This window comes from Colius striatus, chromosome 1, assembly GCF_028858725.1.
Source record: "Colius striatus isolate bColStr4 chromosome 1, bColStr4.1.hap1, whole genome shotgun sequence".
In the NCBI taxonomy this organism is placed as follows: Eukaryota; Metazoa; Chordata; class Aves; order Coliiformes; family Coliidae; genus Colius; species Colius striatus.
The window spans coordinates 186,130,153-186,153,617 of record NC_084759.1 but is presented as its reverse complement, the minus strand read 5'-3'; the positions used below and the strand labels follow the sequence as shown (position 1 = coordinate 186,153,617).

Genomic DNA, 23,465 nt, shown 5'->3' with positions numbered 1-23,465 from the left:
TTACCCCACTGCTAAGATTTCAGGTTGCAACACAAAGTGAATTTTCCCTTTACATAAATAATTTATATCTCAAACTACTTTAATGGTGCCAAACACTAGCTCTGGAAAGCAATTAAAAAGCTGAAAGACATGCAGCAAGTTCATAACATTAATAATATCAAATCCAGGTGATCAAAAATACTAAACCATACATAAAACATAAAAAGATTACAAAGTCCATTGAGAAACCTAAGAAAAAGTAGTTAATGTTCTGGTTTGGAGACTTAAAATGACAATACTGAGTAGCTATAGTAATTATAGTTACACTGAGCTGTTTGTGAAGAGAATCCCGCTTGTTTTAGTCTCCAGATAGTCACTTGTTTACACACAGTTATAGTTCCACACCTGTTCTGATAATTCATCAACCTTAATATAAAGGGTTAACAGAATGTTTAGGAGCTATAAGGGGAGTCATGTCCAAAGCCTGCAATATGACATGGGACTGGGAGTTTATTCATGTCCCCTGGCCCTCCTGCTCTGTCGGTAGGCAGGACCCGACCTCAGCGTTCACAATATTCTCACTTCTGTGTTTTTACCTCTCTGACGAGTCTGATTGTTATTTAAGATATTAGTTACATCTTTGAAAAACCCTCCTGTATTTTTCCTTTGTTTAAAGGAAATCTGTGCTCTCTTGCAGTTACGGTCCTTCCTACCTCATCACTACCTTTTGCAGAAATGCATCACATATGAAAAACTTTATTAGGGCAAATGATGTTGCCATGACATTTACTTGGTCAAAATCCAATTAATAAGAAATGAGAGACTCTCAATGACTTATAATAGATTTGCCAAATGGTAGGGAAAATACATATTATTTCCATTTTATTTTGGAGCACTGCCAATAACTCTTTCAACTTGACATTAATTTAATATAAACTACCACGTGTGGGTCAGGGCAGAAGCGGGGTAGCAGCAGGGACAGGTCAGGCTGAGACATCAGCCTGTTGCTGGGGTGGCTTGGTGGGAGCCATGGCCAAGGGATGGCAGGAGCTGCAGCTCAGGCAGATCTCAACTGGAAGCAGCTCCTGAGGCCAGGCTTGAGCCTCACAGCATGTGGGAGCCTCTCCCTAGGCTCACCATGGGGAAGGGGCTGCCCTTGCCTACACCTTCTCCCAGCTGGCTCCTAGCCCTGGCAGCCAAACCTCCGGAGCCCCCAGGGATGCTCTCATAACCCTTAGAGCAGAGCTCACCATCATGCTTTCCTGAACAACCACTTCACAAAGGCTGGATTTCTCTTATTTTATGGCTAGAGGACAACAGCACGAAGAGATTACAGTCATATGCACCCATCAGTTTGAGGTGAGCACAATTTTCCAGGCACTGTTGGCTCTGTGTCCATGTCTGCACCAATAAATTAACCACATCTGGAGCAATTTGCTAAGAAGTCCAGCTGGCAACAAACTGCCCAACTCCAAGCTATGAAGGTCTCTGACTCTCCAAATCTATCTGAGAGCATCCCACTGCCCATGAGGAGCACCACCAGGCACTGCTGGCTCCTCAGCTCTGCTGGGGAGCACAGGAAGGCTGCAGCTGCCCCAGGCTGAAACCATGGTTTTCTGAGCAGTATAATTTTACTGTTCTAACCTGTGATAATATTACTATTTTAATAACAACAAACTTCCCATTAATATCAGACTGAATTGGATTAGGTGGCAGTCTCTGGTCGTGTTGGTATCACAAGAGTCACTCAGATGAGAGCCTTGTTGCTGCAGGCATTGTGTAAACACAGCAACACACGTGTGTGCTACCAGCATGTGCCCTGAGACACTGCATGGCAAGACTGACAGCATTTTCAAACAGGACCCCAACAATTTCTTTCACTATATTTCATTTAGCTGCTCCAGTGGTTTCCCCATTTTGCCTCTCAGAGATAACAGCATATTCAACATACTTCCATGAAAGGCCGAAGAGTTGTGCGCCTAGATCTTTCCATCTTAGCAGTGGAATGCACTGTGTCGCTTACTGATGAAGCAGACTGTGGAGTGAACTATAAAGCTCCAGCATGGAAATGTAATGAGGTTAAGTGTAAAGGAGCTCTGTTTGCAGAGCAGGATAGCAGCAGACAAAAAAGAATCCTTAAATTACTTTCCTTGTCCCTGCTTACCTCCTTGCAGAGCAACACCGTTCAAGGTAGCTAAAAAGCATGCATCATTCCCATGCCTGAGAGCTGCATGTGGTTGCTAGGTGGCAATAGTTTTTAGATCGTTATTTTACTATCCCACAGGGCTGCAAATAATCTGTGCACTGGAGCTGCTCATTAACTGGTAGTCCACAAAGTTTCAGAGTGTCTGTATGATGGAAGTCCTCCTACCTTGATCTTCCTCCAGCGCATGCTTCTGTATTCTTAAATATACTTCGGAAGAGATTTTAAGTGCTCTAGTCCATGGAACTGCTTCTACTATTGACTTACAGAACCAGCTGCCCTACAGTGTATTTAGGAGATGGAGAATTAATCATCAGAGAAAGTGGGTGTTAGGAGCCCCTCTTCTTTCCCTGGTCCCTGCAGGGGCCATCTGAAGTCCCACAGGAGTATTTCATACCACAATCCAGTGAATGATAGCTTCTAACAGGTGCTTCATTCTCTGACAACCTTAGCTGAAGCAGACCAGAAGCATCTGATATTTGTATTTGCGCAGCAGATCAGAAAGTAGGAAGCTCAAGGAATCCCACCCAGCTCATATGCCTGGTAGTTCCGAATCAAGAACAAAGTGGATCTTCTGAACACATTTTGCAGAACATATATTAGCACTCAATCTCAGTGTTATCCTGTAAAAAACCTCAGAAAATAACCAAGAAGTGAAATTGTGAGCCACATCTGTTCCATAACAACACATTATCAAAATTCAGTGTGAGAGATGAGTCTCCAGTGCAATGAAGGCTGACACGTAAGGAGACAGCTTTGCTCTAAAACAGTCAGAGGGCGTGTGGGTTTTCCAGGCAAAGGTCTCATATATCCTATTCTCTTAACTCTGAGATGATTATGCTTGGTGACTGTCAATCTGATTTTGGCTTTTAAAATTAGGCTGAGGAATGCAACTGTATTGAAAGACTGAAATGCTGTCCTTCAGAACAAAGGTGCGATGTCTGGCAGAATCCCAGGTGTTGTAAGTAACAATTACGTGGGAGTAGCACAATCAGATCAGCTCTCTGGCTGAACCAGTTTGGAAAATGGGAGAAAGCTTAGCATCTGTGGTCTGACCAACTTCCAAAATAAACTACATCAGCAGCTCACAGTACATCAAATGTCCCTACAGTAACAGCTTTCATACAGTTCCCTTATACTGAAAATAGTTTTCAGGAGTGATTATACATTTGGGAATAGATATGGGCACAGTAAGACCACGATTGTGTAAAAAAACACTTAACCTTTATTTGTCACAAAACATTTCAAGTACATGCAGAATGTATTTACATTTTAAGGCAGACAGAAATTGTGTTCTTATTCCTGAGTTCTTTAGCACCAGTAGAAACAGCAAATAAAAACTTAGGAAATAATGTGCCTCCTCTGAAGCAGCATCTGCCTCCCATGCAAAATACTTCTGCTTTCACCTCACTTTTCTTTTAATGAGCTATTTATACTAATTATCTATTGCTATTTGAAGCTGTTTCTGCAGATTTCAATCTCTTCACAGAAACATCTTGCCAACACACGACAAATTTTCCATGTTTGTTATTTTACCTTACAGGCTGTCTGCTGACTAGACAGTCCAGCAGTACTTGCGTCTTTGTTGCCACATACATCACGGTCCTCTCTTCAGTTACTTTAAAAGTTCTTTATTTCTCTAGCATCTAGGAAAGCTATCTTCTTATGTCTTTCTCATGGGGGCTTGCTGCTTCTCCAGTGAACTACTTTACTACGTTAAGAGAGGGAAAGACTCACCTCAGTCAAAATGCTCATTGAAGTGTTGGCATTTATGAAGAAAATGCAAAGCAGTTTTTTCAATGAAAATAAAGCCGCTCCCTCAAGGTCTGACTAACATTTGAGCCATCTGCATTATCCCAGGACTTTAGATATTGGCTACAATTCAAGAAGCTGAAATTCCATTTAAAATATAGAGGGAGCATTTTCAAAGGAGTTTTTGACATTTTCCATTTCCCACTGACTGGTTCTATCAAGCCCACTAATTCCAAGAGGCACTCTTCTCCTATGACTTTTAAGAGGACCACAGAGCATGATCCTAAGAGAAAACATCTATTTGGTAAAAAAATCAAGTTCCTATTTAACACAAAAATGTATTCCATGCAAAAAGTCCATAGTGCAAAATGGGGTATGACTCTTAACTGTGCCTTCCTCAGTGACCTGTAGTGTGGAAAAGTGTTTTGCTTCAAATTACATCCTCTGCTTTCTTTTACGTATTCCTGAAAGTGTAGTTTTTAATGATTTGTCAAATCCATCAGTAATTCAAGGCTTCTGTTACTATTTAGTCTCTCTGGGTGTCCATCTCAGCTAATCAATGCTCATCACAAATGATTTTTAAACAAATGCTAATATTTACAGGTGGTTAACTTGAATATTAATTTAAAGAAACAGAATTCTGTGTCTTGATTAAACTTCTGGTTTAAATTGGTAAAAAATCCCAAGTAATTTCTTACTTCTTTTCCACTTATTATCTGGTAAGATCAAATGTCTTCTGTCACAACTATTTAACTTAGAATCATAGAATCATCATAGAATGGTAGTAGCAACACACAACAGCATATTGCATTGGGAATAATCCACATCCAAATAGTCAGTTGTGAAGAAATTACCTTTAACAAGGACAAGAAATCTCACAAAGAATTCTTCACCAAAGCTTTGCCAATTTCTTTCTCCTACCTCGGAGAGACCATTAGGAACTGAGCACCTAGGAAAATACAGTAAGAGGACAGTAAGAGGAACTCAGGAAGCATCTAATCAATAGATCCCATCAGGAAACTGACTTTTCTGGTAAGGCACCTCTGAACAGAAGGTCTGAGGGTTCTTCCATGTAAGATGATTTCAAAAGGCTAAAAGACATGAATGGTTGTTATTCTGCACCTGGCAACACCTCTGCACACTGTGAACAAAATAGCTTGCTGCAGGTACTCCCAATAAGCAGCTGCAGTGCAGCATTTTTATCCTCATTTTATTTACTATAATGTGACCCATGTGCAGCTTTACTTCTAAAATCAAGACCACCGATTCTATAACCAGCACATCCTCTGAGAAGATGTACTTTCTCAGCAATTGCTTCAATACTAAGATGCTAAAGAGTTTATGAAATTTTAGAAAGTCTTAAGAATTTCTCCCTGGAAATCTTGATCTCTAGCCTATCATACCAAGAGACTGCACAGTATTTAGAGGAAAACATTGTACCCCTTGACAGTGATTGTTTATCCAGTGCTTGTTCATCCTTTTGTCCTGCTATACTGGTCCCTTTGAAAAAACTCTTAAGACACTCTTAAGACACTTCTCTGCTTCTTGCCTCTTGCTCAGATCTGTTAGAATCCCCCTGCTTTAGCAGCAGGGTTTGACTAGATGTTTATAGATCCCTTCCAACCTCTGCCATTCCGTGATTCTGTGAACTCACTGGAGCGCTGGTTCAACTCCACTTGTGTAGGACAGGTGATGTAGGCATTCATTTGGGCTGTGTCTCTGCTACCGGCTGCACCAGCTGAAGTAGCAGAAGCCGATTGGCTTCCCCAGGCATCTTACCAAGGTGAAACATTCCAGAGAAAGTCACATGAATACTTGTTGCATTAATGATAGTTCAATGGCCACGGAGAGCAGAATTTATAAGCAGGAATAAGTTTCTGGATAGTTCTGAAATGCTACTCCCAAAGGCACCAACTTGTACACGCTGAGTAAAATACATTGGTCTTTCTAACAGTGCAGATGAAACAGATTACATCCAGTTTATTTATAAAAGTTTTATACACCTGAAATGTCACAAACATTTACAACTTTCCTGCTTTCTTCCAAGTTCTGAAAAGACCGACTCATACAATTTACACTGCTGTCTCCTTTGACTCCAGTGTCTGTGGTGGCTTGAAGTTCAGTATCTCTTTATATGTAATGCCTGTAAAACAGCAGAATAAACAGAGTTTTGCTGGTCTAATCAGAAAAGGAGCTGAACAGACATGAGCAAGGTACAGCCCTTAGTACGGTTAGGCTCTGATCTAGGTCAGGAAAAGAGAGACCTCTTCAGGCAAAAACCGAGAGAAAGAGTACAGAAACTAAAGATCAGTTTTTCACTGTTTCAGATTTGAAGAAGTAGCCCAATACTGAAATGTTACAGGTGCTTTCAAAGAGATGTGAGCATTGACTTTACAGTATAAAAGGCAGTAACCTCAGAAAGAAGTCAAGTCCTCACTTAAAAGCCAAAATACAAATCTCTGATGAAAACTAGATTCAGACTTAAATCTCTGCTGAGACAGATGTTTTCTCTCACTGAGAGAGCCTAACTTAAAATTAAAGCCAGCAACCATTGGCAGTCCTGTAGAGGAATCTCTTCATCTGTCCTACCCACTGGAAGGAACATGTTACAGAAATTGTTCCTTTCCTGTATTACAGAAGATGGGAAGACAGACACATGAAGGAGAGCCTCTGTTAGTAGAGAAGAAACCTTGGGGGATCATTCAAGGAGGACTTGATAAGAGGAACACTGGCATTTATCTAAATGCTGTCTATTTACCGTTACATCTAAAACAGAGAAGGTAATTTATAAAGGGGAATATCCTTGTTTCTGGGTGGTCTTTCATTCTTTTGAAAGCATCACCAAACTAAACTCACGCTTCCACTCATCTAGTGGGAGATCCATGTTATCAAATGTGTCGTCATATTTCTCGGCTTCGATTTCTTCCTCAGGATCATGAACCGGTTCAAAGTAAGGATGCATCAAAGCCTCAGCTGCTGTGACTCGCTTCTCTGCATCCAGCACCAGCATCTTCTCCAAAAGGTTTACAGCTATTGTACAGAAAACAAACAGCATGTTCAAATCACACCACTGATTCCAGTTTGTACACAGTAATGTTGCCCTGAAGAGACTTGAAATAGAGTTGTAAAGCAGAACAATTAGGTGTTCATGCAGTGGGAGCCATCTGCATGACAAAATGGCATTGAGAGCAAGCTGGGATCTGTATGAAGCCTGATGCAACACAGAGGTGCTCCCTTGCTTCTATATGCACCGTACAGTCACCTCACCTCAGCCAATGACTTCTCAGTTTCTGGCTCCAGGACCACTGTGTGATGATGAATCACCGCCACCGTGTTGTGCTTCTCAGGTACATCACAACCTCATAGCAGCAGAATGAGCGAGTGGCTGTGAGGCTGATGAGAACTGCTTTGTATGTGACCAAATCCAAACCTCAAATACACTCCAGAGTTCACTAAGACAAGTTAGCTGCTCACGTTCAGAATCTTGGCACTGACTTAATCTGCTACATGTTTTTGTTCTCAGCCAAAACAACCCATGACAATCTTGTATGTTCCTCTCCGGTGGATTTTGAATCAGGTCCACTGTTGGACTGTCAAAATGAGGTACTGTAAACAGATATGATAGATGATTTGTTTATTCTCTGTTTATTCCTGGGTTGGGTGGATCAGCAGAAAGGAAGAAGAGGCAGCAATGTGCGACAAGATGCTGCAATTCCTTCTTGTCACATCGTGGATTCTTTCCAACTTTCTCTCTCAGACAATGAGCAGCTGCTCTCTACATAAGGAGCAGCCAGATGGCGACAGAGGTGATAGGAAAAAATTTCCTAAAGACTAAATAGAAACGTGCAGTTTGCTGTAGCTGAGGTCAGATGCAGTCAGGGTAAGAGCTGCTTACTAATCACCTGTATTCCCACTGAATCCAAACATATTGTTTGAACTTCTTAAATTGAGAAGATTCAATTGTCCTAATTTATGTTTTTACAAAACTGTCTTTGCAAGTGTTCAGGTCATTGGAGAACAGATAAGGTTTGGGCAGAGCCATCCCCAAGCTCTGGTTGCCTCAGGTCATGTCACAGTTACACACACTTGGTATGCTCTTCTGTTTCCATCTACCAAATCCAAGCCAGTGCTGCTCAGGAATGCACAGATGTTTCTCAGAATGTGTTAATTCCATGACTAAAATGTCAGCTTTCTATTTGCTTGCATTTCTACTATAGGTCAGACCGAGCTTTCAAAATTATGTTTCAAATACAAATCAGAGAAAATTTTGTTCTATCTATTGAATCTCCCAGGGCTCTTAAGAAAGCTGCTCCAGTGAAACCACTAAGCAGGTGCTGGATCAAAGCTTAAAGCACAAAATACTTATTTTTTGATGCTTCTGAGAAACATCTGGTTCCTGGCACAGTCTAAACTTGGCAAAGTTCATCACTTTGGTTGAAGCGACTGAACTATGAAAAGCAACAGATAGAAAAGCAGAAGAACCATCCCATTACCTATCACATGACTGAATACCAACACAATAGCAAGACAAACTGTACATATTCACACAAACTGTCTTACCCAAAGGATTCGCATACTTCAAGACGGATGCAAAATCTTTTTTCTGGACCTTTGGGAGGCTTTTTATATAGTTTTTTGCCTTAAAAGAAAGATGGACATTAAATTATATCTTTCCTGCCTTTGTAGTGTGACAACACTAACTGTATGCTTAATAGGTAACTCAACAATGCTTCAATAGCACATTGTACAAATGAATTTTCTTTGAGTCTGACTATATCCACCTTCTTGTTTCATGGAACTGTTCTGTTGGGTTTGTTTTTTCAAAGTAATCCTTAAAACCATGATCAAGCAATGGTAATGTAAAGCTTTAATTATTAGTGCTCCCTATTTTATGTGCTAATTTTAATAAATACATATGCATTGTTTCAAAGGATGGCATAGTCGGTTCATATGAATCTCAAGAAGTCATTAGTATTTAAACTGCATAGTTGAGGTTCTTTACCATAGGGCTTAAGGATTCTAGTAGGACATCCACATAAGAATAGGAAAAGTAAAGTCAGAGACATCTGCAAACAATTGAATTTCCTGAACAGGTTGATGTTTTCAGTACATTTTCAATAAATGTAGTAACGCATCAGATCAACCTTTTATATGATATGCACTGGGAACTTTGAAGTATCTAAATATACAGGTTTTTCAGGAGTTCTGATCATTTTCTGTGCTCCCCTTATCTCCAGTAGCTATTCTGGGTGTGCAAAGCACTTCAAGGCACAGATGTACCATCAGAGGTCATTTCAGTAGTCAATACATATTCGCTCAGCCAGGCTAAGAACTGAGCATGGCTGAAGTAAAATGAAGACACATAAAACCAACTGACAAAGCAGAATACTCACATCTTGACTGTGCAGTTTTTGAACAAAATCTTGAGTTGGTGTACCCGTTATTTTCATTATTTCTGTGAGTTGGTCCAGATCTGAATACCAGAGATAAGGAACAAAGTCTTTCACCGTGACAAAACTAAGCACTCTGCAAAAAACTGAGTTTCTTCACTATTGGAGAATAAAGGAAAAATCACAGTGCAATGACTGAACATAAAATGTTTAAAATATGTAATGAAAATTTTCAAATTTTCTTGCAAAAGGCAAAGACACTGAAAGCACCTGAAATAAAATATCCTCTAACTTGAGAGCATGCAATTGAATCATCTGCATACACCTCTAATATCAGTAGGCCTCCTCTATATTTTCAGTCAAAATAAGTTCAAAAGTATTGGAGTATCTGAACAAGCAACGTATGTATTACATTCATTGCCCTAGTCTATCCAATACTTAGGCAACACAGAAGCAGGAAAAGTTTACAGGGAACATAAGCTTATATGATAAACAGAACAAAAATCAGAGGAAACTGGTCTGTGTTAATTCTTCTCCACACTGAGAAACTTCAAGATGAAAAAAAAATTATCCCTCTCCTTGTTTCCCACATGCTTATCTCTATTGCGGGTGCTGAGATGTTGAAGACATTGGGGTGAGGCATCAGAACACTCTCTAATCTTCTGTGTCCTAAACCAGCACAGACTAATCAGCAACAATGTTGTTTCAAAGAAGAAACACCGTATTTACAGGAGGCTAATGCTGCAGAGAACAGCTTTATGACTTATTTGCTACTTTAGTAAGAGCAGCAGATGAGCAACTAGAAGCTAGATCAGAGCTTAGGGTACATGAGGATTCCACTGACCTCTGCAGAAAAAGGCAATGGTAGGTGATGCTGATGAAAATAAATAAATAAATAAATGAAACTCCAAACCAAGTTTTCAGGATAATCTATTCACAATATTAAACCAAAAAATCCCTTAAGTTAGCTATTTATTTATTCACCTACCCACAGTTGAACCCACACCTGTATTTCCCTGACTGATTCATATACTCAAAGGCCAGCAAGGACTACTATGCTGGGGCAATTTCCTTTGTAACACAGGACACAGAGCTCCAGACAATAGTTCTGAAATCTCCAAAATCCACTATGAGTAAAATACCAGCTTTTCTTACACTTACAGCACAACTTCAAAATGATGATTAATTTTCTTATGTATGTACCAGACCGCTCAAGGTTATCATTAGTTGAGAACTGCTATGTGTTAGTCAATGGCTGTTCTTTGGCAGGCATTGCAATATTTTCTTCTGAAGAACTAATGTGTACTGAAAATCTGTACAACTGAAATAACTGCATGCATTCTACTTTTCCATAGTCCCCGTCAGTTTTTTTAGTGAATACAATTTTCCTCTTCTATGTTTTTCCTCACAAAACAAGAATAATATGACCCATGCAACAGAGTCCTAATCTTACATGGAAGTACTTAAATACAAATATAACTGAAATTAAACAGTTGTGATTCTGTAAACAAGCAGAGGCAGACCAGTGACTCATTGACTGGAACGCCACAAGGGGAAAAGCAGTGCAACATGATTAGGCTGAGCTGTCAAACATACAAAGCTGGGAAACAAAAAAAAGAAGTAGAAAATTCTTGTTTTCTTTTATTAACACTGTCCTCTATTAACTGTCACAATGACTGCTCACAAAGAAGCATCACTTGAGGTTGAAGTAAGGCTTGATCTTAACTACTTTCCTAATTCCTCAGCAATGATGTGATAGGACTATATGTTTTCCGTAAATCTAAAACATTTGACTAGATGTTACTCAGATAACAATTTTTTGCTACAAAAGTCTCCAAAAGCATGAAATGGACCAGTATGTGCACATAAGTCCTGATACCACAGAAGAATATTCTGTGCACGTTCTGGAACTGTAGAATCTGTTCCTAAAAAAAAAAGAAAATATGACTTTTTTTCTCATTACAGACATTTTACCTGATGATTTAAGATGTGATTCAAAGATCCTCTCTCTTTCTCGATTGAAAAGTTCAGCAATACAAGCTTTAATTGGCAGATGTGCCAAAGAGTTACAGTAACAATCAGTTAATTAAGAAGGTGCAAGGCATTTTTACTATTCAATTTATGTTCAACAGTTTTTGAACAGACCTACTATGTAATTTAAGAACCTCTAATTATTTGCTTACATTAGTGGCATAAATTCACTGAAGGATACGATCATTTCCTTTGAATAGAGGCCTCCCTGTTATCATCTCAGCCATTATGCAGCCCACAGACCAGATGTCAACTGAAAAGAAGTCACCAGTCACATTAAATTGTTTAACACCTGTCTGTTTAAATATATGCAAAGTTTATTTTAAAACATATCTTAAAGAAGTGTAAAATTTACCTTTATAGCTTGTTAAAAAACAGCTGAGTGCTTTGCAGGTATGATGAACTGTATCAGTAAAACTACCACCCCTTCCAATTAGCAAACTGGAGATAATTTGATAATTTGTAGAATCAGTTTCTCAGTAACAGGCAGATGCATGTGAGAAATAAATTTTCATTGCTTTGAAAAACTTCCATAGCTATCCTAGCATTACCTGAATTCCCTCCTTCTGCCATTTCCCCTGTGTGATTGAGTTCCAGCCAGCGCGTCTTAGCAGGAAGATGGCAGTCAGTGTAGTGCACAAGAATACAGACCAAACTGTCACATCTGTATACACTTACATCACTTTTTTTTTTCCATTCACCTTGTCACTTTCTGTTACTCTCGGAAAATACATAAAAAAGCCCTCAAATTCACAACCACCAAACAATTACCTGCACTTTATCTGCAAGGAAGTTCTGCATAATTATAGTCATTTCCACTTCCAATTTCTCATTCACTTCAGAAACAAAGATTTGCTTCTGTATTTCTCAATTCAGCGGATGCTTCAGCTGTTAAGACTTTCCTGAAAAGATTGCTGACCTGTTTGTGTATAATGCATCCAGTTAAGTATGACCTCTGGGGCTCTGTACCACCTTGTAACCACATAACCGGTCATCTCACTGTCTGTATGCCTTGCCAATCCAAAATCCAGGATCTGTAGTGGAAGCACAAAGAGCATCCTGATCAGACAGCTAGGTTACTCATTTCATATAAACTTTATGAATGTGGATAATAAAGGAACTGGGGCAATCTGCTGAGACTGGTTTACTTTTGCATCTGTTTTCTCAATTAATTGTCTTGTTCTCACATTTAAAATCAAGAGAGAAGTAGCAAGAAGCTTTACAATTGTTTTTTCCAAGTTAGATATGCCTATAGCATATTTATATACTAAAAGCTCTAAAACTAGTAAGAAAAATAATAAATTCTTCAAGTAATTATTTAAAAGATTTTGGTCATATTCGATGCAAAAAATTCCCTGTCTGTGGAATCAGCATTGCATCACATGAGGGCTAAACGAATAGCATCCCTCTTAGATGGTATTTATTGCTTTCATCTCCCAGGTGGCACAATTATTCGAGAGTGATCAAATAATACTCTGACGTAAGCAAGGATCAGTATTTCTATTTTACAAGTAACTCATACAAAAGAAGGATTCCTCTAGGTCACACTGAAACTGCAACACTCTGCAACAAGAGTAGGGAATTACCATTATTTAGTCTCACTGAGTTTTCTCCAACCTACTACACCAGCTACAGAACAGCCCTCTGTAGGGAATGCAAGGTCAGTGCAATTTTTTTTTAAGAGTTATGCACAATTCTGCTTATTTCTAATACTTTCTGATATTTATCTCTAGATATAGCAATATGTACATGGGCAAGACTGAAAATGAACGTTACGGCCTTTTGTCAGCCTTCTATCAAATTGGCCTAATGAGGCTCACCTTCAGGGAGTGGCAAAAGACGGTATCAAAAGATGCAGCCAACAGCAAATGTCCACTCCTGGAGTGATGGTCAGTTTGTATTTATTAGGAAGTTCATGCTTCTAACAAGAAGCAGGGAGCCTGGGTACAAACCATCCTCATCCACAGCTGAATATGGCACGAATAGCCACTACTTTCCATGTGTATCAGGCTGCATATATATATATATGTATATATTGTTACAGAGTTTTTACTAGGAATACCTGTGCATTACTATACCAAAGTGATGCTTTTGTATATGCTCTCTGTAATTAAACATTTAAAAGTATTTCAGCATAGCTTCATCATTCCCTGGCAAACAGTTAAAAATGTTTCAGCATGGTTTCATCATTCCCTGCTACTAAAAGGAGGGAGAACTGTATTTTCATTCACAGATGAATTCATAGGCTTATCTTTATTGCCATACTTGAAACATTTTTTCCACATTTTCCCCATAACTGCTGATTACCTACCAACTTAAAAACAGTAATAGGATGAAAAGGGAGAGATTGTTATTCTTACCAATAAAACACACTTGTTACAGACAATTCTTTGGGTACTGAAGATTTACTAGACTAGAACTATTTGCAAAAGCAAAATATCCTTTTATATACAGCTTTCAAATGTATTCTACGTATACAGCACACATTATGTTTTCCCAGTAACACAGGAGGGGGAGTGGAAGAAAAAAGTAAGTTTTACCTAACAGGCCAAAAGCCACATGTGGTACTCTCTACTCCACCACCGCTTTTTAAACACTTTCCACACTGAAGCTTGTGACGCCTGGAGTTGGAAACAGCTAAAATATCATTTGGGTTTGCATTTATGTAAAAGCAGAAAATGACAGCAAGATTTTTTTGTGTGCTATGTATTAACTTCGGGATTTCTTTTAATTTACATATCCATTAGGCTCAGGAAAAAAGCATGTCTTGTTAGGACATCATATTAACATGGTACCCTTCCAACAATAATCTTCACATGAAACTATTATTCTCATACTCCAGTCTTCGACTTTTCAGCTGGAACTTTCCAAGTGATTTTCAGAGCAGGTTTGAAAATCCTTCTTATAATGCAGGAATTAGGAAAGACTGAACAATTTCCCTTCAGCTCCACAAGGATAAGCTCCCCTGCTACTCAGCAAACTTGATTCTCTTAATTAGCTTCAATAACCGCAACAAAAATAACTTGCAGCTTAGAGACTGCAGGAAAGGGTAGTGACTTGTCCTCAGTAATTCCTATGTAGCAGAGTGTCAGACAAAGGAGCCAGAAAGTTCATTGTGAAAAATAAAACCAATTGCTTATCATTTAATTGACAATTCAAGGAACTGTTCCAACTTGCCTACAGCCTCATTGCCACTGGAGCTGCTGAGTGCAGAGATGTGAGGGGAAAGGGTTGGATTATACCCGGCAGGGTGGCCTGTGCCCGTATAAAGTGGCACTGAAAGTGCGCTCTCAGAGAAGGGTCACATCCTGCCCACTGCACCCAAAAGCATGCACGAGGGGAAGTCAGCTCAGCTCCTTCAGTAGAGCCTAAATAAATCCCCACCTTGATAATTTTATGCACACTTCTCAACTACTATACTTTGCTTTGTTTATAGATGGAGATGCCTTTTGATAACCAGTATCCTAATTGCATTTCCTAACTGCAAATCTGCACTTTTCTTCTGCATACAGTATCAGACTTTACTTTACAGCACAATTTCATTCCAAGAGTCAAGAAACAAAACCTAAAAGCTTACTGCTACATCTTCTCCTTGTCATTTCACAAAATTGTGTTCTGATGCAGGATTCTTTGCCTTAGTTTATCTAAGAGACTAAAAATGTCCAAGATAATAGAAAAATAAGTTGGGCTACGAAAGGAGATAAGTGATCATATCATGCAGGAACATCATGGACCTGGGCTGCATCTCAGGTATGGGGGTGGAGGAGCAAAATCTGTACAACTGTTTTCTAGATTTTCTTTTTCCCTCCCCTCTCTCTGGAACCCACTCACCATCTGATCACCTACAAGCCAGGAGGAGATGATGGATCTTGTGTTAGACTGAGAAATTCTGAAATGACAGGACCCTGACCATTCAGATCAGTCACATCACAACAGCTATATACAGTTTGTATGCTGTGTGCATAAACCCCATTTTTACTCTGTTGCATCAACTTTTGTTTTGTTTAATTGAGTGCTTCACAACCTTTGATATTCTGTATTTCAGACTGTAGAGTCAGACTTTTTGTATCTATTCAAAGCTGGAATTCTCACATAACTGAACTGCTCCTATCGAGTCTTATGTCTCTTTTAGGGAGGAAACCTTGGCCATAAATGTACTTACATATCAGGACACAAAAACCTCCATACAAATTTACTGCTGTTTTGTGAGGATGTATAGGTCATTTGTGATTTAAGTACCGGATAGAAGATGTGGCTTGATTTTGTAATTAACTGAAAAACCCCGACTAGCCTTTCAGATTGCTAGAACTAAGACAAGAGAAGTGACAAAAACAGTTATAAAAATTAATAAAAAATTAAAATATAAGAACAGAACTGACTAACAGGACTGGAAATGGTCTGGGGGCCCTATTTCTACACTCAAACCAAACTATATTCCTATGTAATTTCTACATTACTATATATAGTATATTATAATTGTATAGTCCTATATTCCTATAAATAATTCCTATATTGCTAACTCATCAGTGCTGAGTTTTACATAATTCCATTTCATAGTAAGTAAGTGGATTTTCCATAACACAGTCATTCTACACAGTCAAACAGATGCATTTTTCCTAGGCCAGGGTGCATTGCAAAATTACTTCTGAAGTGCAAATATTATTCACTCTAACAGGTTTCTTACAATATATGTAAGAAACAGCAATTGTAACTGGTCATATTCACTACTTCAAGGATTTAGGAGGAGGCTTGAGGTGACAAAAGTGTAGAAGAAGAATTATCACTCGGACTCTACTGAAAACATTTCCAAGAAAGTGGTAACATCAACAGGACAGATAACTCTGCACAATGGGTGCTACAGCCTTAGTCTCTGAGGGTGCATGCCAGCTAATCCCAGTTTCCATACAGGTAGGTGTGGGGGGGCACCATCCTTCTGCTCATCTTTGGGGGGAAGCCCTGATGGGTGGGACAAATGCACTCCAGAGAAGCAGCAACCAGGTAATAGAAAAAATGCCATAAAATGTATCTGTCTTGCAGTGTAGTGGCAGAAATAGCTAATAGGTGAACTACAAGAGTTATGAATTGTCTCCCTTTAATGATTTTTTTTTCTCACTACATCAATTAAGAGCAAAAATGATGCAGAACTGGTACATTCCTGCTATGAAATACACTGTAGCCTACATGCAATTGATACTACTGTTAGCTGTAACACTGCAGTAGAAACCACTTTCAAAGAAATACGAAGTTCTTGTTTGCAGTGAGCAGCATGTGATTCCTCTCATGTTCCTCTGAAGTGACTAGCTGCAACATATCCTGAAAAGTTCTCCATTACAGCTCTTATTTGACTGTAACCACAAAGTGATTCTTTTCTTAGGCTGAGCGATTGCATATAACTACGCCAGTGCTCATTGCAACATACACATCAGACAGGAAAAGGCCAACCATTGCTGTCACACAGTGGTGTGGACACACAGCTGTTACATGGACTGCTCTGTCAACACCAAACCCTCAATAGCAGTTTCACTTCTTACACCGCCTTCTGCCCAGCTGGAGGGACCCAAATCAGCAACTGCTCCAACAACGTCCTGAATGTAATAACCTGCAGCACTGACTTCCTCACCAGAAACCCTCCTCCATCCAACTCCATCTCTCTTCTGTTAGTACCAGGTACTGGGTTACCAGAGTGTCCTATCTGGACTGGACTTCTTCAGCTGTGACATCCTAGCTTGAGGCACAGTAATTTCTTGTGCCTGGCTCCAGAATGATCTCAGAAATTGATGATTGCCTCTGCCATTTGTGTGAAACGCACATTTATGTCTGTCAAGGACATATAACTAGAAGGTGAACAGATCTTCGCTATTCAGGGCTTTATTTCTTCGAGAAATATTTTACTGTTGTGGTGACTGAAGTCAGACAAATGGGAAAATACTTATATGGAGCAGCCCCTTGTGATTTTTGTCATGATTGTTACCACTGCCAATTTGATCATCTTCTTCATTTTCCAGCATGCCCTTGTTTCTCCATGGCTCCTCAAAGCCTCTGGGCTGAATGCTTAGGCCCTCACCGAAACCAGGCAGCATGCCCACAACTGTCTTCTGTGGTGTTTTTCTAATCCATCTGACTCTTTTTTCAAATAAATATACCCTACCTTCAACTCACAGTCTTCATTTACTGCCAAGTTTCCAGGCTTTAGATCCTGTAATCAGATTTGAAATGAATGTTATTTACTTACAGCAAGCACAACAAAGCATACTTTCTTTCTTCTAGTTTTAATGGTTTTCACATAACTACAGATGAAATGGTTTTCAACAACAGATGATGTCACAGATCTAAATTAGAAAATTTACTATAACAAATAACAGAAACCAAGACAGAAAGTTGCATATGTTTGGAGTTCTTTTTCAGTATGTTTCCCCCATCAAGACAAATCAACTTTTTTTTCTGCTAGAAGCCTAGAAAATAGGAAGTCATTGAAGAGATTCATTCATCTCACTGTAATTGGGGTTTGGTCACAATTTTGTTGCATTTAATAGTCAAAGTTAAGGATTCACATATATATTTCTGGACTGTACATATTGCATATCAAAATGTACTTTAAAAAGGTTCCATATCCTAACAGACTTAAAATGTACTGAAGGACTCAAACAAGATTTTACATTAAACTTTATGCTCTCTTCTGTGGGAAAATCAATTTCCTAACAAAGTCAAGAGAATGAAGAGTGCAACGTAAAAAAAAAATCCCTTAGGCCTCTCAGAGAGGTTAACAGATTTTTAATGATCTTCAGAATTTATACTTCCAAGTTAAGCAGCAAAGGGGAGAGCACTGGCAATGGCTAAAAAGATTTTGTAACATCAATGACTCCTAGACATTCACAGTTATAAAGAGAAAGAAAAAATCAGAAATAAAGTTTCTTTCAGCTTTTTCAAACCTTTGTTTGATACATTAGCACAAGATGTTTAGGAGAATATTCTCTGAGCTTTCAAAGAGGCAAGTACCTGTTTTATACAAAGATGTTGTAAGATCAGAGGAGTCTTGGAGAAAAACAAATTGGTGCAAAGAATCGTAGTGAAACCAAGAAGCTCAAGGGCCATCAAGAGGGAGCTTAGAAATCTAAGCAACTGAAAGTTTCCACCGTGATCACAGTAGTTGCAGAAATAAAAATATCAATTTATTTTTGCAGCTTGCGTAGTCCAGCTTAAAACTACCATACAAAGTGCACTTTCTCTGGTGCTCCTGGGATTTTATTCTGAACAGCCAGTTTCTGCACTTTTGATGCAGTTCATAGAATCATAGAATGGTAGAGTTGGAAGGGACATTTAGAGATCATCTAGTCCAACCCCCCTGCAGAAGCGGGTTCACCTAGGTCAGGTCGTAGCTCTGGAGGAAGTCACACTGCTTGGTACCAACAAATTTAAACACTGTTCTTAAGAGTTTAATATTCATTTTTGAAAAAGTCAGAAAAAAATCTTCTCCATCTCAGTTTAGTCACTTGTGGAGACTCACAACTCATCTTCACAAACTAATTTAATAAACCCAGCTCTAAGCTGTATCCAGTGCAACCTCAGCACACAGCTTATGCTGATGTAGCCATACCAACCTTTGTTCCTACTGAAGAAGAAACCAAAAGGCATTATCAAATTGAGACACTATAACCAGAATTCAGGCATATTTATACACAAATACTAATTATCAAACAATAAACATCTTTTATATTGTTTCCACTTACCCTGTGAATTATGCCTGATGAGTGAATATACTGTAAAAAGAGAAAGTATTTTTTAGTTAATGAGATCCTGACTTAGGAAGTTGCCTAGGGCAGAGGAGAAAGTGGTGCTAAAGTAATCTGAAATTTTAAAAATGTTTCTTCATTGCACAGAAGATTTTTTTAGCTATATTTTTAATGTTGAGATAACTAAACTGGTCCTTCCTGTCTCTCAGTAATGAGAAACCATCAGTAAATCAATCTGAGTCCTGCAACAAATCATATCGTTTCTTCTATTCTTCCAATACATAAAATCCCAATTCCAGTTACTTTTTGGCATTGCTAGGTATGTATACATATTAAAATAAATTCTTCTTATTTATATATGAGAAATGCTCTCTTGCAGTTGATGTCTCTGGTGTGCCATAATAGTTTAGATTCACTGCTGGAGCAGTGCTACTCCAGCAGCACTGATTTTTAAGAAATCACTTAAGACCAGAATGAAGGCCAGTCAAAGCCTCAGCTGAGTAGTCTTGCTACATGCCTCAATACTTTCTCAACAAAACATGGAGAGGTCATGTTGCAAGACCTTCTTCACCTGAACATCTTCATCACCCTTCCAGTGACTTATTTAAGGGCTCACAAAAGTCAAATCAACAAATTGGATACCTAGGACTAGTTCTTTTGCAAAGACACTGGCCAAATACAGATGTCTGCACCCGTGACTGTCACCAAATGCTCCCCAATGAGATATGCAGTTCCTCTCAACAGCTGAATGATGCCCTAGAAGAGACTATTTTTTGTAACAGAAAATCAAAGGAGTCTCTAGTAACTAGTTCAGACATCAGCATCTCTCTTGCAAGGACGGAAATGCAGAAAGTTGTCCTGAACTGATGTCATGCTTTCCAACAACAGACTGGGACATTGCTGGTACTGTTTACTTCAAGGTGTGGGGAATTGATTTGAAAATCCTGCAGACCATTCTACTAATGGCAGCTCATATTATTGATTCTATGCAATATGGCAGCAATAAAGGCTTTTCAAAAAGTCCTCAGAAAAGATGGATAAGATGTAAATCCCACCAGCTTCACCTGGAAAGTTTTGATTGTATTCCACCCCGAAGAATGGGACAACAACTAGGAAAAGAGTTACTGGGAACCACCTGTCAGAGTCAGAAAAGACCAACCAGGGATAGTCAGCACAGCATCATGGAGATGCACAGAACTTTGCAGGGTAACTGCCAACCAGCCCCAGCAACCACTGTCTTCTTCCCCAGCAGCCATGATGAGCAATTCACACTGTAAATCCAAACATCTTTCTGCGAAGGTATCCTCATAGTCCACCTGATGGGAAGTCCAGTGAAAACAAAGCAAAGCTCTGTTCAGATCAAAGTCAACATCTTCAAGCAGATCCAATGTGAATTTCAGACTTAGGTTGCTAAACTTAAACAAAATCCATACAAGCTAAGCAGCACAAGCTCTGGATTTAAGACATCAAGTTTTCAAAGCAGCAACTGAAAAAAAAATGACATCTCTTTTTCCTCTCTTAAACCTGACAAAGTGCTCCAGATGTGGTTGTGCAGGTTCTGGAAAGAGGGGAAAAAATAAAAATCACTTCCCTTCACCGTGTGCTTACAAGTCTCTTGATCCAGGCTGTGGAAAGCCCACGCTGCTGTATGGGTGCACTGCTGCCTGCCGTCACCCAGCCTGTGCAGGCCCCCACCTTTGCGGGAGACCAGTCCCTGCTGCATGACTTGCAGATTAGGCAAGGGTTAACATCACCCCTAGGAAACTATGTCAAAACACTTCACAAGATTTCCTGGGGCAGACACAAGGGTCTGAGGGGACAGGGCTGTGCCCCAGAACAATCCCTACTGCAAATGGAGAACTATACAACGTTTTAACTATCATGATGGGCACGAAGTGGTTTGGGATAGGAGGAACCAGACACAGAAAGAGGAAGTTTGTTATTTGTATGCAGAGATCAGAGAGGATATATATAATCTTCTAATTTTTTTTAAGAAATTTATCTGTAAGTAGCTAGACTCCCAATAAATGAAGAAAAAGATGATGTCTTCCGCCAACAGCCACTTCGATCAAAGATATCACAATGACTATTTGCATCCTAAATCATTTCAATGTCCTCTTACTGAAGTCTCTTGATTTTCCAGAACAGATGCTTAAAATATTATATAGGTTATTTTTGTTGGTATGACTGTACACAGTAAGAAAATAACTGGAAGATCCTGGAAGTTCTGCACATAAGAGAATGGCATGTAGAAATAGGAATTAAAAAGACTGCACCCTTTGGAGTTTTAGTTGGAAGTAAATCTCACCTGTTTGGAGGGAAAAACATGGTTTTACTGGCATTCTCATCCTACTAGAGGTTTGATGAGTGTTCACAGCACTAAAATAATTTTAACACTTTGGGGAGAACACCTACATTTTCTAAATACTCCTTAATACAACACTATTGAGATTATGTGAAATAGCACTTTATTCCTGGTGCTAACGTACACATCAGCCTTTCTGTAAACTGAATACTGGTGCCATGCTGCAATGTTTCTTTAACAATAACAGTATTTTTTTAACTGCATTTTATTATCTCCTGGCAGGTAGCAGCACTGAAACTACACCAGTCTTTGTTCAGAAAAAACCCTCTATTTCTGTTTAATAACCTTCTGACACTGAATCCTATTCTTATTGATTTTCCTCATTACATTATCCATTTATTGATAGATTTTTTTACTCTTAACATGGCAAAAACATCCAGACTAGAACAAATATGTCCTTTACAATGTTATTACCACACCACCTAAACAACATTTGATTCAGGAACCTAGTCAATGTGAGGAAAGTGCCCTAGAGCACATGAGCTCTGTGCATTATCCTAAAGACAATTTTTGATAGCATGCGTAAATGCTTGAATGTAAGCTTCAAACTGTGCTAGGAAACTATCCAAAAGTTGTCTAGATTCTTAGCATTCTTGTCTGTATATGCAATCTCTACACACAAGAAAAAGCTAATCAAAAGGGAATTAGAAAAGACTCAGGAGAAAGTATTCTAGGCAACATGCAAAATGAAAATGAGAAGTGACTTGGCAGGGAGGGAAAAACTGAGGGGAGGAAATGTGTGAGGGGGGGAGGGAAAGCAGAGAAACAGGAAGAGCAACATAAGTGTGAACAAAAGACAGTAAATCGATGACAAAAGGAGAAAACTACAGCAGGTACCACAAATATGGCAAAAGAAGCTTTAGCAAAAAACAGGTGTTTGCATAGTCCAAGAGCTATCAGTTCACTCTCAAATACTGTACAAACAAACAGGACTGCCACCCACCCTCCCAGACCTCTACCAACAGGAAGCCACAGCAGGCACTCCTACTGAACATGGACCCATGACTGAAAGCCCTGGAAGCTCCAGCCCCTATTCACCTACATAAAGACATCTCTGTTTACCTTGCCTTCCACACTCTTGACAATACATGGCTTTTCTGTCAAACAAAAAAATGATGAAAGCCCTTCCAATTGTAAGCTCGTACTTAACTAAAACTTAATGTCAGACTAAGATCTGACTAGGAAACAGAAAAAAAAGAGAGACATGTCATTGTTTTTAAGTGGTGTCAAGTTGCATGGTCTTTTCCCTACCATAGATGAAGTTAAAGTCTAATAAATTACAAGGCTTACCAAAAAAATAAAAGCAAACAAGTGCATGCTTTGTTCCCCCACCTGAACAAAAAAACTAAATAAACACAGATGAGCTGTCTTTAACCCAAATAAAATAGACTTTAAAAAATATAGATTTTCATGTAAAACTTGCAGATTATTTCTTAAACAGCTAACTTACTGATATCTCTAAAAGAAGAAACAGATTACAGACCCATTTTCTTTTTTCTCTGCACACTAGCAATGCTGCTTTCAGCTTAACCCGCTTCCTAGCAGAGAGAGTGCTGCAAGAAGGTCCCTCAAGCACCCCATCACTCCTGTTTTTGTAAAGATATTTACAAATAGGTGTATTACCATGACTGGATGAATTAGTTCAAGAAGAATCTAAAATTTAATGGAACAGATACAGTGAAGACCATTCTCAAATGTTTGCTGTGAAACAGGAAATGACAAAACATCAGTCCAGTAGCTGAATAATGTCTTATTTCCTGCTGGTAATTTTGAGGTAAGTACAGTTGTTATTTCAAAAATGTGAGGGAAGAGACAAAATATTCACGCAAACCACTTCTTATAGAAGATCTAACACAGTCACAGAGACCAGAGATACCAATTTAGTAAGGCTATCTCAGCATCCCTGCTGGTTGCCTTGTAACTGGAATGAGAACTGTCCTCATTTTTATAAAATCCTGGGAACAGCAGGGAACATCAAGAACTTCCTGCTTTTTTCCTCTGTGGCAGGCTGACCT

The 23,465-nt window shown here is 39.1% G+C and overlaps 1 protein-coding gene across 2 annotated transcripts in view; it reads right to left on the bottom strand.

The window, feature by feature from the left end:
* Nucleotides 1-3,411: 3,411 nt before the first annotated feature.
* The window catches only part of MAPK12 (mitogen-activated protein kinase 12), a 36,739-nt gene continuing 16,685 nt past the window's right edge, over nucleotides 3,412-23,465 (bottom strand). Inside the window, exons 5-12 of one of the 2 annotated variants that reach the window (XM_062018210.1) lie at nucleotides 19,083-19,112; nucleotides 17,504-17,551; nucleotides 12,275-12,389; nucleotides 11,537-11,608; nucleotides 9,328-9,407; nucleotides 8,495-8,573; nucleotides 6,791-6,964; nucleotides 3,412-6,077 (exon numbers count right to left, since the gene is read on the bottom strand). In XM_062018210.1, coding sequence (XP_061874194.1) covers nucleotides 6,007-6,077; nucleotides 6,791-6,964; nucleotides 8,495-8,573; nucleotides 9,328-9,407; nucleotides 11,537-11,608; nucleotides 12,275-12,389; nucleotides 17,504-17,551; nucleotides 19,083-19,112 — 669 coding nt within the window. In that variant the 3' untranslated portion in view covers nucleotides 3,412-6,006. The remainder of the gene's footprint in view (nucleotides 6,078-6,790; nucleotides 6,965-8,494; nucleotides 8,574-9,327; nucleotides 9,408-11,536; nucleotides 11,609-12,274; nucleotides 12,390-17,503; nucleotides 17,552-19,082; nucleotides 19,113-23,465) is intronic. The other variant, XM_062018218.1, reaches the window with a different exon arrangement.